Source organism: Formica exsecta, unplaced genomic scaffold (genome assembly GCF_003651465.1).
Source record: "Formica exsecta isolate Colony F162 unplaced genomic scaffold, ASM365146v1 scaffold443, whole genome shotgun sequence".
Lineage (NCBI taxonomy): Eukaryota > Metazoa > Arthropoda > Insecta > Hymenoptera > Formicidae > Formica > Formica exsecta.
This window is the reverse complement of record NW_021851667.1, coordinates 584,662-599,406: the sequence shown is the minus strand read 5'-3', so window position 1 is coordinate 599,406 and position 14,745 is coordinate 584,662. Positions and strand designations below refer to the sequence as shown.

Below are 14,745 nucleotides of genomic sequence, written 5' to 3'. Positions count from 1 at the left end.
TAAAAGCTTATCGGGCAACAGGGTTTTTTTTTTTTTTTTTTTTTTTTTTTTTTTACAATCGTAACCGCCGATTTGTCGACTCGTTGGTCTTTTATCTAATCGCCGGCCGTAACGAGCCGTCGTGACAGAATTAACGACCGCGTGCAGCAATTGCACGCGTGTAAAGCGCGTCACGAGTCTCGCGTTTCGTCAGTTAGTCCATCCGGTACATACGTGAGAATATTGTGGGTTTTCATGGCCAACGATAATGTCGAAAAATATCTTTATGCTATACGTGTTATTAATTCGTCACTTAACATCTTATGGGAAATGGTTAGAAATATAGCCGTGAAAAATAATGTATGGGCGAGAACTGATAATGTGTATTTAATTTAATCGTTTAATATCTACTTTGCCTTTATACATTTTTTTTTATATTCAGGAAAAAATATATGAATTATACTTGTTTTAATTCTAAACTAATGTTTCCTTTCCAAGATATCGAGCACTTAATAGCTTAATCTCAAAATATTCGTCTGTAATTATGTGTACAGGATGTCTATTCCTTGAAAAAATATGGGAAACCTGGAATTCTCAGGGATTTCTTTTATACCTGGAAAAATCAGAGAATTTTCCAGGAATTTTATTGAGACTCTGGGAATTTCTTAAAAAATTATTTTTTTGGTAAAATTTTATAAGAATCCACACACAACAAACTCGTAATAATGTAATAAAAAAGAAATTGGTTATCACAGTATCTTTCCTTCGAGCTTGTGATGGAATAAACTATACTTTATCTGGAAATATTTTTTTTTTATTTGAAAATGTGTAAAGAATTTTATTTCCGCGGAGATGAAGGTTTCGCCGTTGATCGCGACTGTACTATCGCGTGGGTTCTCGTAATCGCGATTACGGGACCCGATTACCATTGAGCATTGAGCATAGTGGACGCTGGCGAGCATGTCTCCATTGAGCCGGCACATACTACCGGAAACTGTCGTTATCCGAACGCGGTCGCGCCGAGGTCGCTCTTGAAAATCGGGCCTCTGTTCCGCCTCTGCACATCTCTCTCACCGCGATGTCACGTGTCAAATGCGCCCCGGCCACGTGTCTCTCTCTCTCTCTTTCATGAGAAGGTCGCAATTGCGCCCGATACGATCGTGAGAGCTGTAGGAAAACTGGTCCATTCGGATCGGCGATATTGAGCAGTCGTCTCCTTTTATAGTAACGTGCCTAAAATTCCAAATGGAAAATTTTGGGCATAGATAATTCGCGTACTGAGCTCCCTGCTCATTTGCTCATTTGGGAAAGATGCATTCACCGATGCTCGATTCTCAAGAGGAGCAGCATTTCATTCGCGAGAGACACATATACACACGCGATAAACTCAATACATGTATTATTATTTTCAAATCACAATTTTGTCATATACATATGTTATATATATATTTATTTATTTATTTTGATTGTATTTTTTGTTGTATCATCCGCATGATGTATTTATGATTTTTTTGTCGCCCATTTTTTTACAGCATGGCCGCTCAGACTCATACAGGGTCGCCACGTTACCCAACATTCGCGACGACAACAAAACCGCAGATGGAATGTATAAGGTATATTCAGAGGTGCAGACTCTACGTCCGCGCTCGATTTCTACATAATTTATATTTCCGGATCTGGATCTACGCTTCTTTTCTCGACCAGCGGGCGGGATAAACGAAAAACGTTTTTCTTGCTCTCGTTCTGTCTTTTCATCTCTTTTCTCTATCTTCTTTCTCTCTGTCTCTTTCTCTATTTCTTGTCGCTTTCTTTATGCTGATCTTTGTAAATCTATCGTTTCTTCCATGGGGCAATAGTTCTCTATTCGTTGTAACGCTTCTCTTCTTTAACTATGCTTGGACGATAAATCTCTTCGAAGGAGATTTTCTTTGTTCCTTCATTTCATCATTTCCGGATCCTTCTCATTTATGGCGTTGCGTTCTCATTTTGGTTCAGTTATCGTAATCACATTAACGCATGTTAAAAGAATTCTGTTTGTTTAGGCTTTAATTGCGATAACGTTTTAATCGCGTTTTAATTATACGACGTGAATAGAAACATTGCATTCTTTTAAATGTGTCTGTACAATGGTTCGATGGAATGAGATAAGATTGCACTAAATATATCGTACTTTACGTTAAAAAAAGACAAAGAAAAAAATTTGCACAATTTCTTGCGAATAATTTATGTGTTTTATCATAGTTTGGTCGTCCACTGAATTTTCGTTAGTCATCAATTATTTTCGCTGATGTACGACATTCGCGCTCAACATTCCTCTCATTCTAGTGCAATCGTATCTTATCTTACGGTATACGACATATCATTACAACTCGGTTCACCTCGTTTCTTGGCGATATCGTTGCAATCGATCTCTTCGTCTACAAAAGCCTGTCCTCATTCGTCGGTGGGTTTCAATCTTGTAATTCGACGCGCTTTGATAATCTTCTTCTACTTGGTCAGTTATCAGAGTACCTTCCGATCAACGCGCCGGTTTATAATCGCTTCGAGGCTTTGTAATTACAGCTATATTAAAGTTGTGCGTGTACATACACGCAGCGTCGATATGGCGAATCCATTAGCAGAAATACATCTTTCGATAACGCATCTCTCTTTCTGTCTGTTGCCATTAATAGTCGCGGCGGAAGAACCCAAAGCGGAGGGGGGACAATCTAGATGACCTGAAGCAGGAGTTGGACATTGACTTCCACAAAATCTCACCCGAGGAACTGTATCAAAGATTTCAGACGCACCCCGAAAACGTAAGTAACAACAAGATGATAAAAATCTTTCGAAAAAAATTCGATATAAATTGAAATTATAGCGTGCATCGATCGATGTTTTAACACGTTTAGCGCCAAGATAAAATATTAATTTTTTTTTTTTTTATTTTTTTTAATGTAAAATAAATCGCGAATGCAAAGATATTAAAAATGGATTTACTTGGCGACGCTGAAACGTGTTGAATAAGCGAATCTAGATGACCTGAAGCAGGAGTTGGACATTGACTTCCACAAAATCTCACCCGAGGAACTGTATCAAAGATTTCAGACGCACCCCGAAAACGTAAGTAACAACAAGATGATAAAAATCTTTCGAAAAAAATTCGATATAAATTGAAATTATAGCGTGCATCGATCGATGTTTTAACACGTTTAGCGCCAAGATAAAATATTAATTTTTTTTTTTTTTATTTTTTTTAATGTAAAATAAATCGCGAATGCAAAGATATTAAAAATGGATTTACTTGGCGACGCTGAAACGCGTGTTGAATAAGCGATTTAAATAATCTACTCTAACGCTGGGAGAAGAGTACATGAAAGAAAAAGATAATATATATATATTAGTATAAAAAGAATTGATTAAAAATAAAATAAAAAAATAATGAAAAAATATAATAAAGTCTATATTTAAAATATAATAAAAAAATATAATAAAATAGGGCCTCAGCCACGCGAAAGCAAAGGAGAACTTGGAGAGGGATGGGCCGAACGCCTTGACGCCGCCGAAGCAGACACCGGAATGGGTCAAGTTCTGCAAAAATCTGTTCGGCGGTTTCGCCCTCCTATTGTGGATCGGCGCAATTCTGTGCTTCATCGCGTACTCAATTCAGGCCACGACCAGCGAGGACCCGAACGACGACAATCTCTATCTGGGCATCGTCCTCGCGGCGGTCGTGATAGTCACGGGTATATTCTCGTACTATCAGGAGAGCAAGTCGAGCAAGATTATGGAGTCGTTCAAGAACATGGTGCCGCAATTCGCCACCGTGATCCGGGAGGGTGAAAAACTCACTCTGCGGGCAGAGGATCTCGTGCTCGGCGACGTCGTCGACGTCAAGTTCGGCGATCGGATACCGGCCGACATCAGGATCATCGAGTCTCGCGGATTTAAGGTGGACAATAGCTCGCTGACGGGTGAGTCCGAACCACAATCGAGGTCGCCCGAATTCACGAACGAGAATCCGCTCGAAACGAAGAACCTCGCGTTCTTCTCAACGAATGCGGTGGAAGGCACGGCTAAGGGTGTAGTGATCTGCTGTGGCGATCAGACGGTGATGGGAAGGATTGCGGGTCTAGCATCCGGTCTTGATACCGGTGAAACGCCGATTGCCAAGGAGATACATCATTTTATACACCTTATTACCGGTGTCGCTGTCTTCCTCGGCATCACATTCTTTCTCATAGCTTTTATTCTGGGTTATCATTGGCTTGACGCCGTCATCTTCCTAATTGGTATAATCGTCGCGAATGTACCGGAGGGTCTCCTCGCTACCGTGACCGTGTGCCTCACTCTGACCGCCAAGCGAATGGCTTCGAAGAACTGCCTGGTGAAGAATCTCGAGGCTGTGGAGACCCTGGGCTCAACCTCGACCATCTGCTCAGATAAGACGGGAACTCTCACGCAGAATCGTATGACGGTCGCGCACATGTGGTTCGACAATCAGATCATTGACGCCGATACCACGGAGGATCAGTCCGGCTTGCAATACGACCGTACCAGTCCAGGATTCAAGGCGCTAGCCAAGATTGCGACTTTGTGTAATCGCGCCGAGTTTAAGCCGGGTCAGGATGGTGAACCGATTTTGAAGCGAGAAGTAAACGGTGACGCTTCCGAAGCCGCGCTGCTCAAGTGCATGGAACTTGCGTTGGGTGATGTCATGGGTATTAGGAAACGTAACAAGAAAGTTTGCGAGATTCCCTTCAATTCCACCAACAAATATCAGGTGTCCATACATGAATCGGATGATCCTAACGATACTAGATATCTCTTGGTAATGAAGGGTGCTCCCGAAAGGATTCTGGACAGGTGCTCGACCATATTTATCGGTGGCAAAGAGAAGGTAATTTATTTTAGTATATTATCTATCTATCTATCTATCTATCTATCTCTTTTCCATTTTTTATACTCACCCATATTTTTGTAGGTTCTCGACGAGGAGATGAAAGAGGCATTTAATAACGCGTATCTGGAATTGGGCGGACTCGGCGAACGAGTACTCGGTTTCTGTGACTACATACTGCCGTCCGACAAGTTCCCGGTTGGCTTCAAATTCAACGCCGACGATCCCAACTTCCCGGTTGAAGGGCTCCGCTTCGTGGGCCTGATGTCTATGATCGATCCGCCGCGGGCAGCAGTGCCCGATGCGGTCGCCAAGTGCCGTTCCGCCGGCATCAAGGTCATCATGGTTACCGGTGACCATCCGATCACTGCCAAAGCCATTGCCAAATCTGTCGGCATCATCTCTGAAGGTACATACATTTCGCACGCCATCGGATCGCTTAACTGCGATAACAGCTGTCAGATGACGTTTGAGATTAGATACCGGCTGTAGTATCTCCGAGACCTCGTTCGTCGCTCTCGATTATGATGCTTTTATGAGTTTAATCTCTTAATGAGACGTAATTTCAGATAATAGGCCGCGCTTAAGATTTACGACGATCCTATTTACACATGGAACTTGGGGCGGTTTTATTGAAAGATATGCAAAGTTCGCGTTGTAAAGAGGATGCGACGCAATAACATGTCCAGCTATTTAATTGATGACAATATATATTTTACAACTATATTCCCTTTGTCTTTAATGATATATATGATAGCAACAGTGTCTCTTTTTAGCATAATATACACAAAATTTATCGAATTTCAATCATTAAAGTTTGCCAAATTTTATACAGTATTTCTACAAAAAGAGAGTTAGATATAAATCGAATCTGATGATATATTTCTCCAATATTATTACACAGAAATGATCAAAAATTGATGAGTTAATTAAAGTTCTGACAATCGAGTAATCTTTTGTTCAGATCTTAATTGTTACTTTCACAATTACATTAACATTATTATTCTCACTTATCAGGTAATGAGACCGTTGAGGATATTGCGCAACGGTTAAATATCCCTGTATCCGAAGTAAATCCTCGTGAGGCTAAAGCCGCGGTCATCCACGGAACCGAACTCAGGGAACTCAACTCCGACCAATTGGACGAGATTCTCAGGTACCACACCGAAATTGTGTTCGCCCGTACCTCGCCTCAACAAAAGCTCATCATTGTCGAAGGCTGCCAGCGGATGGGCGCGATTGTCGCCGTAACTGGTAAGTTATACTTGCAGACAAAAAATGTTTTACTTTGCATTGCATTATGAAGAAACGATTCTATTAATATATTAAAAAATCTTTTTTAATTAAATTAACTAATTCATTATTGCGACATGAGAATTATATAATTGTAATATAATAATTATATCTGTGTGCAATTCACAGCACGCAGTGTCGTGTGTGATTATTTGCAATTGACAGTGCAGTGTTGAAACGTTTATTACACGTTCAATTTATTCACAGGCGACGGTGTGAATGACTCGCCCGCTCTGAAGAAGGCCGACATTGGTGTCGCTATGGGCATCGCCGGTTCGGACGTCTCCAAACAAGCGGCCGACATGATCCTTCTCGACGACAACTTTGCCTCGATTGTGACAGGCGTGGAAGAGGGTCGCTTGATCTTCGACAACCTAAAGAAATCTATCGCCTACACTCTAACTTCGAACATACCCGAAATCTCGCCTTTCCTGGCGTTTATCCTCTGCGATATCCCTTTGCCGCTGGGTACCGTCACCATTCTCTGCATCGATCTGGGCACTGACATGGTGAGTCACGAAATGCTGTATGGGAACGACGTATTGGAGTTGAGTAACGACATTCGAAGAGATGCTCATGTTTCGCGGAAAGCTCTTCCAAAATCGCTACTCGATCTTCTTTTTATTGGTTAATCGAATTATTTCAGCATTTGCGCCGTCCATCACGATGTAATAGCTTATAGTCACAAAGGCACAACACTGTTTCTCAAAGATACCGGTGGTCTTTGACATTTATAATGATTGATAGGTACCAGCGTGATACATGTGGAATGTTCAACCTGATACGAAGATTGTGTGACATAAATCTATAGTTTCTCTAAATGCATCCGACAATATTGTTTTTCTTTATAGATAGCATTTTTCAAGGCAACGAACCAGTCAATCGAGGCAGTGCAGCTCATTGATTAGTGGACAACAATTTAGACAATCTCGACATTCGATTAAATGTCTTTAATAATCTTTATACTTTTATTTTCTTTAGATCAATTGTGCGCTGGTGGAGCTAAATCGAGCATATTATAGACAAGTTATCTTACAGGAATTTTAAATTTAAAAAATTGGATAAAATGCGTTGCAATTTGAGGAATACATTTTTTTTTACTGGATTTAGGGAATAGATATTTAAGTAACGAGAGATACTTTCGTGGTTAAAATACGTTCCTTTTTAGGAATTATTATCTCTGCAAAAAGCTATTTACCTCGAATTTCCTCTGAATCTCCTTTATATCTTCCAAAATCAGTTCCTTAATCGATTTTAGTTTCTTTATTTTTCAGTTAATTATCTTCTGTTTATTCTCTATGCTTCATCGTAAAAGTAAGAATGCTGACGATATCAAGCCGGTCACTATATTAATTTATTAGGACTAATTTCATATTAGGATTATTTGTATAGTATATGACCAGATTAAATTAATAATTTTATTTTAACAAGATATAATCGAGATGTCAGTATTCTTACTTCAACATCATCGGAAGACATACTCGTTATCTAATTGTTGGCATTATTACTGAGCTCTTTGATAATGTGACATCAGGTACCCGCCATTTCGCTAGCCTACGAGGAAGCAGAGAGCGATATTATGAAGCGACAACCACGAAACCCCTTCACAGACAAGCTAGTTAATGAAAGGTAACACATCTACAACATACAACGAAATATTGACAAGCTACGTACAGATTTTCTATAGTACGAAAGAGTCATCGGTGATGATACGCTGTATTTTCGAAGTCTCTTCTCGGATTGATTAAAATATCGATAAATCTTTCGCAATTTCTTATGTTTCACGCAAAAAAACTACTTGTTTAAGCATTTTAATAGAATAGAGCTTCGAGAATTCAATTACACGGCGATCGCTCTCTCTCTCTCTCTCTCTCTCTCTCTCTCTCTGCCATTCTATTGGCTATACACTTCTTTTTTATTTTTCTTTTGGCGATTTTAGTAGTTAGTGATTCAATCTTCTATTATACGATATAAAATACGACGCGAACATTTCGGTTCACGTCTCTTTCTCGAGTCTCGCTCGTTGTTCGATACCCACATAGGACAGGAACTGTGAACTGGGTAACGATTCGCGGGCAAATTGATCCCTCGTGTTTTCTCCGATCACCTATTTGATAATAATGATCTTTACACGCTAAATATTAATTCAACATCAAGTAATACACTCATCATCTCTTTTAAATATTCTCTTTTCAAATACAAAGAAGCTAGATTATTCTTTTATTTTTTTCCCTTTTAAATGAGAAACTATACCTTGGTCATTATTGCTGCCAAGGTCACTCGATAACATTCACGCGATGTAGGGATTAATTTGCCAAGCTTATCGCTATCGAGTTGTCGAGTCGGACACGCTAGGACAAAATGCGGATAAGGTAACAGTGATGGGATATGGTGCACGCAGATGCAACACTTGAACGGGTGTTTGGTTGCTGGGACACGCGAGCTTTATTTTCAGTCCGATTCTCTCCTCTCTATTCATATATTCTATACTCGCTCTAACAATAAGCTGGATTGAATCTCGTTACATGTTAGATGTTTGCTCGTCCGCGATTTTTCGTTACTTATTTGTCAGAATAGCTTGTATCTTTACAGAAAAGATGTAATTCGACCATGGTGATCGAATATTATTCTGTTATCTTAACGAAAGATGGACTTGTAATATACTTTTTAGTATATATATATATATATATATATATATTTGTCGCGAGAAGATCGAATTGCGAGACGGGCAATCGCAAATTTTTCCTTGTCGAGAAATTTTCTCTTCCTTTTATATCGACAGTCACAAGCGCTTCCATCACGATGATCTTTGATCGTATTAGTGTTATTTCCTTACGCCGAAGGTAAGCCAATCTCTTATTGTAAAGCCTCTCTTTCTCTCTCTCTCTATATATATATATACATACATATAAATATCTTTCTCTTTCTTTCTTTTTATATATAAGTCTCTATTACTTATCTCTAGTTTTATTCTCCTCGAGAGCTCTTCATCGTTGTTCTATAATTCCTCGCTGCAGTCGTCATCCTGTCGTCGTCTGCCACTGGCTTGAAGTGTATATGGGTTGCTGAGACATCCACAAGACATAAATCGTTGTGAGGACTCGCATGTGTGATCGTTTCTTTTGGTATTTTACTTATCGCCTCTTTTTCCTATTCAAAACGGCATTTTTATCTCTTTTTACTGCCATATCCCTATCTCCCATCTTTCTCCATTTTTTATCTCGCGTGTGCGCACGCTCTCTTTCTCTCTCTCTTTCTCTCATATATGAATATAGTATATCCATCTTTTCTCATCCATATCCTACGCCGAAGGTAAGCCAATCTCTTATTGTAAAGCCTCTCTTTCTCTCTCTCTCTATATATATATATACATACATATAAATATCTTTCTCTTTCTTTCTTTTTATATATAAGTCTCTATTACTTATCTCTAGTTTTATTCTCCTCGAGAGCTCTTCATCGTTGTTCTATAATTCCTCGCTGCAGTCGTCATCCTGTCGTCGTCTGCCACTGGCTTGAAGTGTATATGGGTTGCTGAGACATCCACAAGACATAAATCGTTGTGAGGACTCGCATGTGTGATCGTTTCTTTTGGTATTTTACTTATCGCCTCTTTTTCCTATTCAAAACGGCATTTTTATCTCTTTTTACTGCCATATCCCTATCTCCCATCTTTCTCCATTTTTTATCTCGCGTGTGCGCACGCTCTCTTTCTCTCTCTCTTTCTCTCATATATGAATATAGTATATCCATCTTTTCTCATCCATATCCTTTTTTTCTACACCATCCTTCGCGCTCTATCGCTATCAGTTTTTTTAGCCTTTCTTTTAAATCGTGATAGAGGCATCATAAATGCAAGGGGCATTTGTATATTGTGTTGTGAATATTATGTGGTGTTTATATCGTAAATGTGCAACTCACAACTTGTTAATACTTGATCGTTTGTGAATCTGCTTTGCGTCATCATCGATACCACACAAGGAAGACTCAAACGACATAGAAACTGAACGATATAGAGACTGAAGAGTTTTATATATTTTATTCCGGAAGCTCGAAGATGTTCTCTCGTAGATTAAACGGTAGTACTATCTTTCTCCCTTTTTTTTTCTCCGTAAATATTTGAGTAGAATAGCATTATACGATAGAATAGAATTGTCATTTGTACGTCGGTTTGTGCATAGAAACGAGATATACTTTCCCTTCTTTTTTTTCTATCTCTCTTTTCCTCGTTTTTCTTTTCTATCTTGTCTGTCTATCTATCTACCTCCATTGTTCCTGGCTGCTTCTATTGCCTCGGGCCAGGTTTTATCGTTGCTGCGCCTCACTCGGGAAAATGAAATTCTTTTCAACTTGGAATTGGTTCATATTCGCTTGGCGAAAGAATCTATCATGTGATTTAACATTACGGAGTACATGTAAATGAACAAGGACGAGATTGTTGCGATTGTTTCGGAAAAATTGGCAGAATTGCAAATCACGAGCTTGAAATTATTATAAGATATTTTATTTAGACATTTATTTATTTATTTTTATCCAAGACTTTGTTGACTTTGCTCTTACGCAGCGAAAAAAGTTATATGTCAGCTAAATCGATTGAATCGATGGATGCAGAACGGTAAGATTTGTCGCGTGATTATATACCTACGTGACGCACGCATTTCATATCTTTTCCTATTTTTCTCTCTTTTTCGTAACTTCTTTTTCTCTTTTTTCTAGAATTTGTCTAGATTTTTCTTAGAGAGAAAAAAAGCTATGCATCAGATTCTGCATCAAGCGATTCACTTTCTTCCTTTCTCATCAATCTCGCAACTGAGCAACGATCGTTCCTTAGTCATTTCGTAATTCAGCGAAAAGCAAGTTTCGTCGACGAAATCGCTTGGGGGAAAGACGGGATAGGGCGAGGAGGATCTGTTCTGAGCAGAACGCGCTTCGGTGATGAAAATAAACAAATGTTTCGCATTAGAGTCGACGAAGCTTAAATCTTAATCAACTAGTTAAATTCTAATCGATCTAACACGTACATTATATCGCACTCCTGGAAGAACATTACTACAAATCAAAAAGTAAAATCTCTCGAAAGCGCGTATCTCTATCTAGTTTGACAGCATGTCATATTTTCGCTTAAATTAACGTATTTTACGTGCTTAGATAAATTTTGAGACTTTAACTAGTCTTTAATAATAGCGTTCCATAATTAAAAAGGTGAGAACACAAAATTATATTCTTTTCGAGTTGTAGCAGTCTTCTTGCGGGAGTCGTCTGTATTAAGTATATATAGACATATGTGTGTATATATATATATATATATATATACATTTATATATATACATATATTTACATTAATCTTTGATGCTCAGTAATTATTATCATTATTATTCTTGTCCTGGTCTATATACTAGTCTTGTTATTATCATTATTACTACAACCACAAGCCAGCATCGTTACTCATAGAATTTTACTGAATTTTTACTGCCATTACTGTTTTATCTACTATATATATCACAGCTGCCGCTGCTACTATTACTACTATTCTATATTACTACTATTACTATACTTACTACTATTTACTATACCGTTTGTTCTACTTGCCATATATCACCGCCAAAAAGAGAAAGACACTTTTGTACATTTTTGAGCGTCATGAACTTTTTCTTGCAGTTTTTTATTCTTTACAGTCCTCTCACGTTTTATTCTGTAATGCGCTGCCTACTGCCGCTGCCTACTCTACCCACTCTGCGACTGGCAACTTTCTAATGGGTGCTGAAACGACCATATACATGTGCAAAAACGACAATTGCTAAACTGGGGAAACCGGGGGATTTATATGCATATATTAATTGGAGAAACGTGGGAAAATTTCTGCGGTGGTAGCAACCCCCTGATGTGCAGTACCGCACGCGCGATTCTTTCGTTTGCGAACAGTTAGACGATTTGTCATTTCGGTAACAAGTCTTTTACAAAGACGAGAATAGATCAGGGGGTTTCGCCGCCGCGATACTAACGGAAACGATACTCAAGATCGTACTCAAAGTGCACGAAAGAGAAGGGATTTTTCTCACTCGAGTCTTAAAAGTGCTCGATGACTCGCGTATTTATCTCGTTCGTCTTTTAATTTGCCCTTTAGATTGTGATGGCAAGCATTTTGATGACAGATTATAAAATCTCCAAATTTTTTTTTTAATTAATTAGTATGCAATTTTAGCGAATTTTTTAGTACATATAATAAAGTTATTGTAAAACAATTCAAGTTGCTATAACATTGGAATCTCGTTGCAAGATTTTTATTCTTTATCTTTTACATCGTGGAACATCGAGCACCGCTGAAAACGATGATTCAATCGAAAAGTGCGAGAGCCGGGTGGGTGATAACGATTGGAGATTCGCAGCACGAGGACGGGGAGGTTCACGCGTGCGCGTGTAATTTCACTTGTGACTTCTCTTTTTTCACTTGCATCAGATATGGCACGAATGATTTCACTTTTTTTTTCTTCTGCCGATTGTTCCGGGCCGTCAGTCTAAACGCAGCGCTAATCCGATGCACAGATACACTCGCTACCGTTCACAGGTTTTCTCTATTTCTGCTATACACTTTAACGCAATTTTACGGCACAATTTTCCAACGCAATTTTTTAACAGCAAGTGCGATTTATTCCTAGGATAAGCTGCGGCGTTTAGTATAAAAACGGGTCGCGATTACAGTTTTCTCCAGTTTTTCTATTGAAACATCAACCCCTGAGGGGGTTTCAAAAGAACCAGAATGAGAAGGCCAACGTTTACGCACATATAAACGTATATGTGATTAACTTGTGCAATCTCCAAATCTCTCTCTTTCGCTCGCACCGCACGTACATACATATTTACCAAGAGGGGAGTGTATGTGTGCATAAAATATACTAGTACCAATAATGCAGTTACATGTATCTCTCGCATATAACTTCTTTGTAATGCGGGTGGGGGAGGGGGTAATTAGTACACTTTCTAATCAATGGTGGATGGCAGGTGCCGGCCATCTCGCTAGCCTACGAGGCACCGGAGTCGGACATTATGAAACGGCAGCCACGCGATCCTTACAGAGACAATCTTGTCAACCGAAGGTGGGTCTCCCAATTACCCACCTAACGAAAGAAAAACCAACAGAAACCTATTGCACTCACATCCGTACCGTATCAAGACTAATTTAAACACATACATTTTTATTCACGTTTTTATCGCATCCATCTGTTTTACATACTTATATATATATACACACACACACACACACATTCACTATCACAACGCACAGACAGATACACCCGTCGGGACGGTCTAATATGATTAATCCTTTGCCTGGCAAGGATGAGAGACTCGAAATAACTCAACCGAGAACACAAATTCGACTGCCAGTGCATGCGCGAACGTTAATGTTGCCTGACACTTGTCAAACGATTGAGGATAGATTAGAAATTGACTAACCGACTGATTAGAATAGTGCTAAGCAAAGGATTAATAAGTTATATAATTACATAGCAATGGAATAATATTTTGTTATGTGGCGGTGATAGAAATTAATTTTGAAATTAATAGCATATATAACGTTATGTTTTAGCGATTGACTGTTTCGACGAGGCTAATCTTACACGTAATATACACGCATACAGCGAATGTATCTTGCAAACCAAGTTGGAAGTAATCTCAATCGTCCCAGGATTGTGTATACGTGTATAGGTACTCTATTCGCCTAATGCACTAATACACATCTGGTTCGTTTCTATTGTGCGGTTTCAACTTGGACCACGATGTTTATACACAACAATACACGTAATAACAGAGTGTCTACTAACTTCGATGATGAATCCGTGGTATATCTTTTTCATTTTTTCTCGTCAAATTCAATTTTTTCATAACATCGTATGCATCTTGAGAGGAAAAAATCGATCAAACGACAAAATTATATACTATATTCTTTAAGATTGATGAAGTTTTTCGAAACGTTTATTGTTAAAAGTATGGGAATTTCAACTTTTTCCTTCCCAAGGATCCTGAATCCTACAATAAATCTCGGTAGACACTCTGCAAACGAACGACACCCGACTCTAGGAATCTAGTTGACTAGCATAAAGCACAAAGCAAGTTTTTGATTTATAGAGAAAAGTTATAAGATGTTGAGAATGTCGAATGCTTTTTCTTAGAATCTCACACTTAGAATCTCTCACCCGAACAATAAACTAACACGTTGCGATCTGATCGTTTAGCTTTTAACTATTTACATGTTACTTTTTCTTAGTTGTTGCACTAGGTGTATGCGCGCGAAACACGAGCAAATTCCATTCCAGAACACCGAAAACTTTATCAATACTGTGTTGTCAATAGTTGTTGATATATTTAATCAGTTATTACACAGAGATAATATTCGGAAATCTAAGGTAACTGAATATTCATAGTAATTGAGATATGGGAAAATTTTATCAATATTGACAGCATCAAATTCTAATTTTAATTCTCTTATCGGTTATTTTATTCGAAGGATACACATACACACACGCACATCTGTTTCTGGAAATTTTCTTTTATAATATAATATTAAAATACAAATTTTTTTTAATATAAAAATAAAA

At 38.6% G+C, this 14,745-nt stretch overlaps 1 protein-coding gene across 8 annotated transcripts in view; it reads left to right on the top strand.

Annotated features, from left to right (window-relative positions):
* The window catches only part of LOC115240655 (sodium/potassium-transporting ATPase subunit alpha), a 60,601-nt gene that overhangs the window by 42,081 nt on the left and 3,775 nt on the right, over positions 1 to 14,745 (top strand). For 3 of the 8 annotated variants that reach the window (XM_029815935.1, XM_029815937.1, XM_029815938.1), the window contains exons 2-8: positions 1,512 to 1,592; positions 2,652 to 2,777; positions 3,458 to 4,858; positions 4,943 to 5,267; positions 5,876 to 6,112; positions 6,359 to 6,660; positions 13,151 to 13,245. In XM_029815935.1, coding sequence (XP_029671795.1) covers positions 1,512 to 1,592; positions 2,652 to 2,777; positions 3,458 to 4,858; positions 4,943 to 5,267; positions 5,876 to 6,112; positions 6,359 to 6,660; positions 13,151 to 13,245 — 2,567 coding nt within the window. Of the gene's footprint in view, positions 1 to 1,511; positions 1,593 to 2,651; positions 2,778 to 3,457; positions 4,859 to 4,942; positions 5,268 to 5,875; positions 6,113 to 6,358; positions 6,661 to 7,685; positions 7,781 to 13,137; positions 13,246 to 14,745 lie in introns of all 8 variants that reach the window. The other 5 variants (XM_029815940.1, XM_029815941.1, XM_029815942.1 and 2 more) reach the window with 3 other exon arrangements.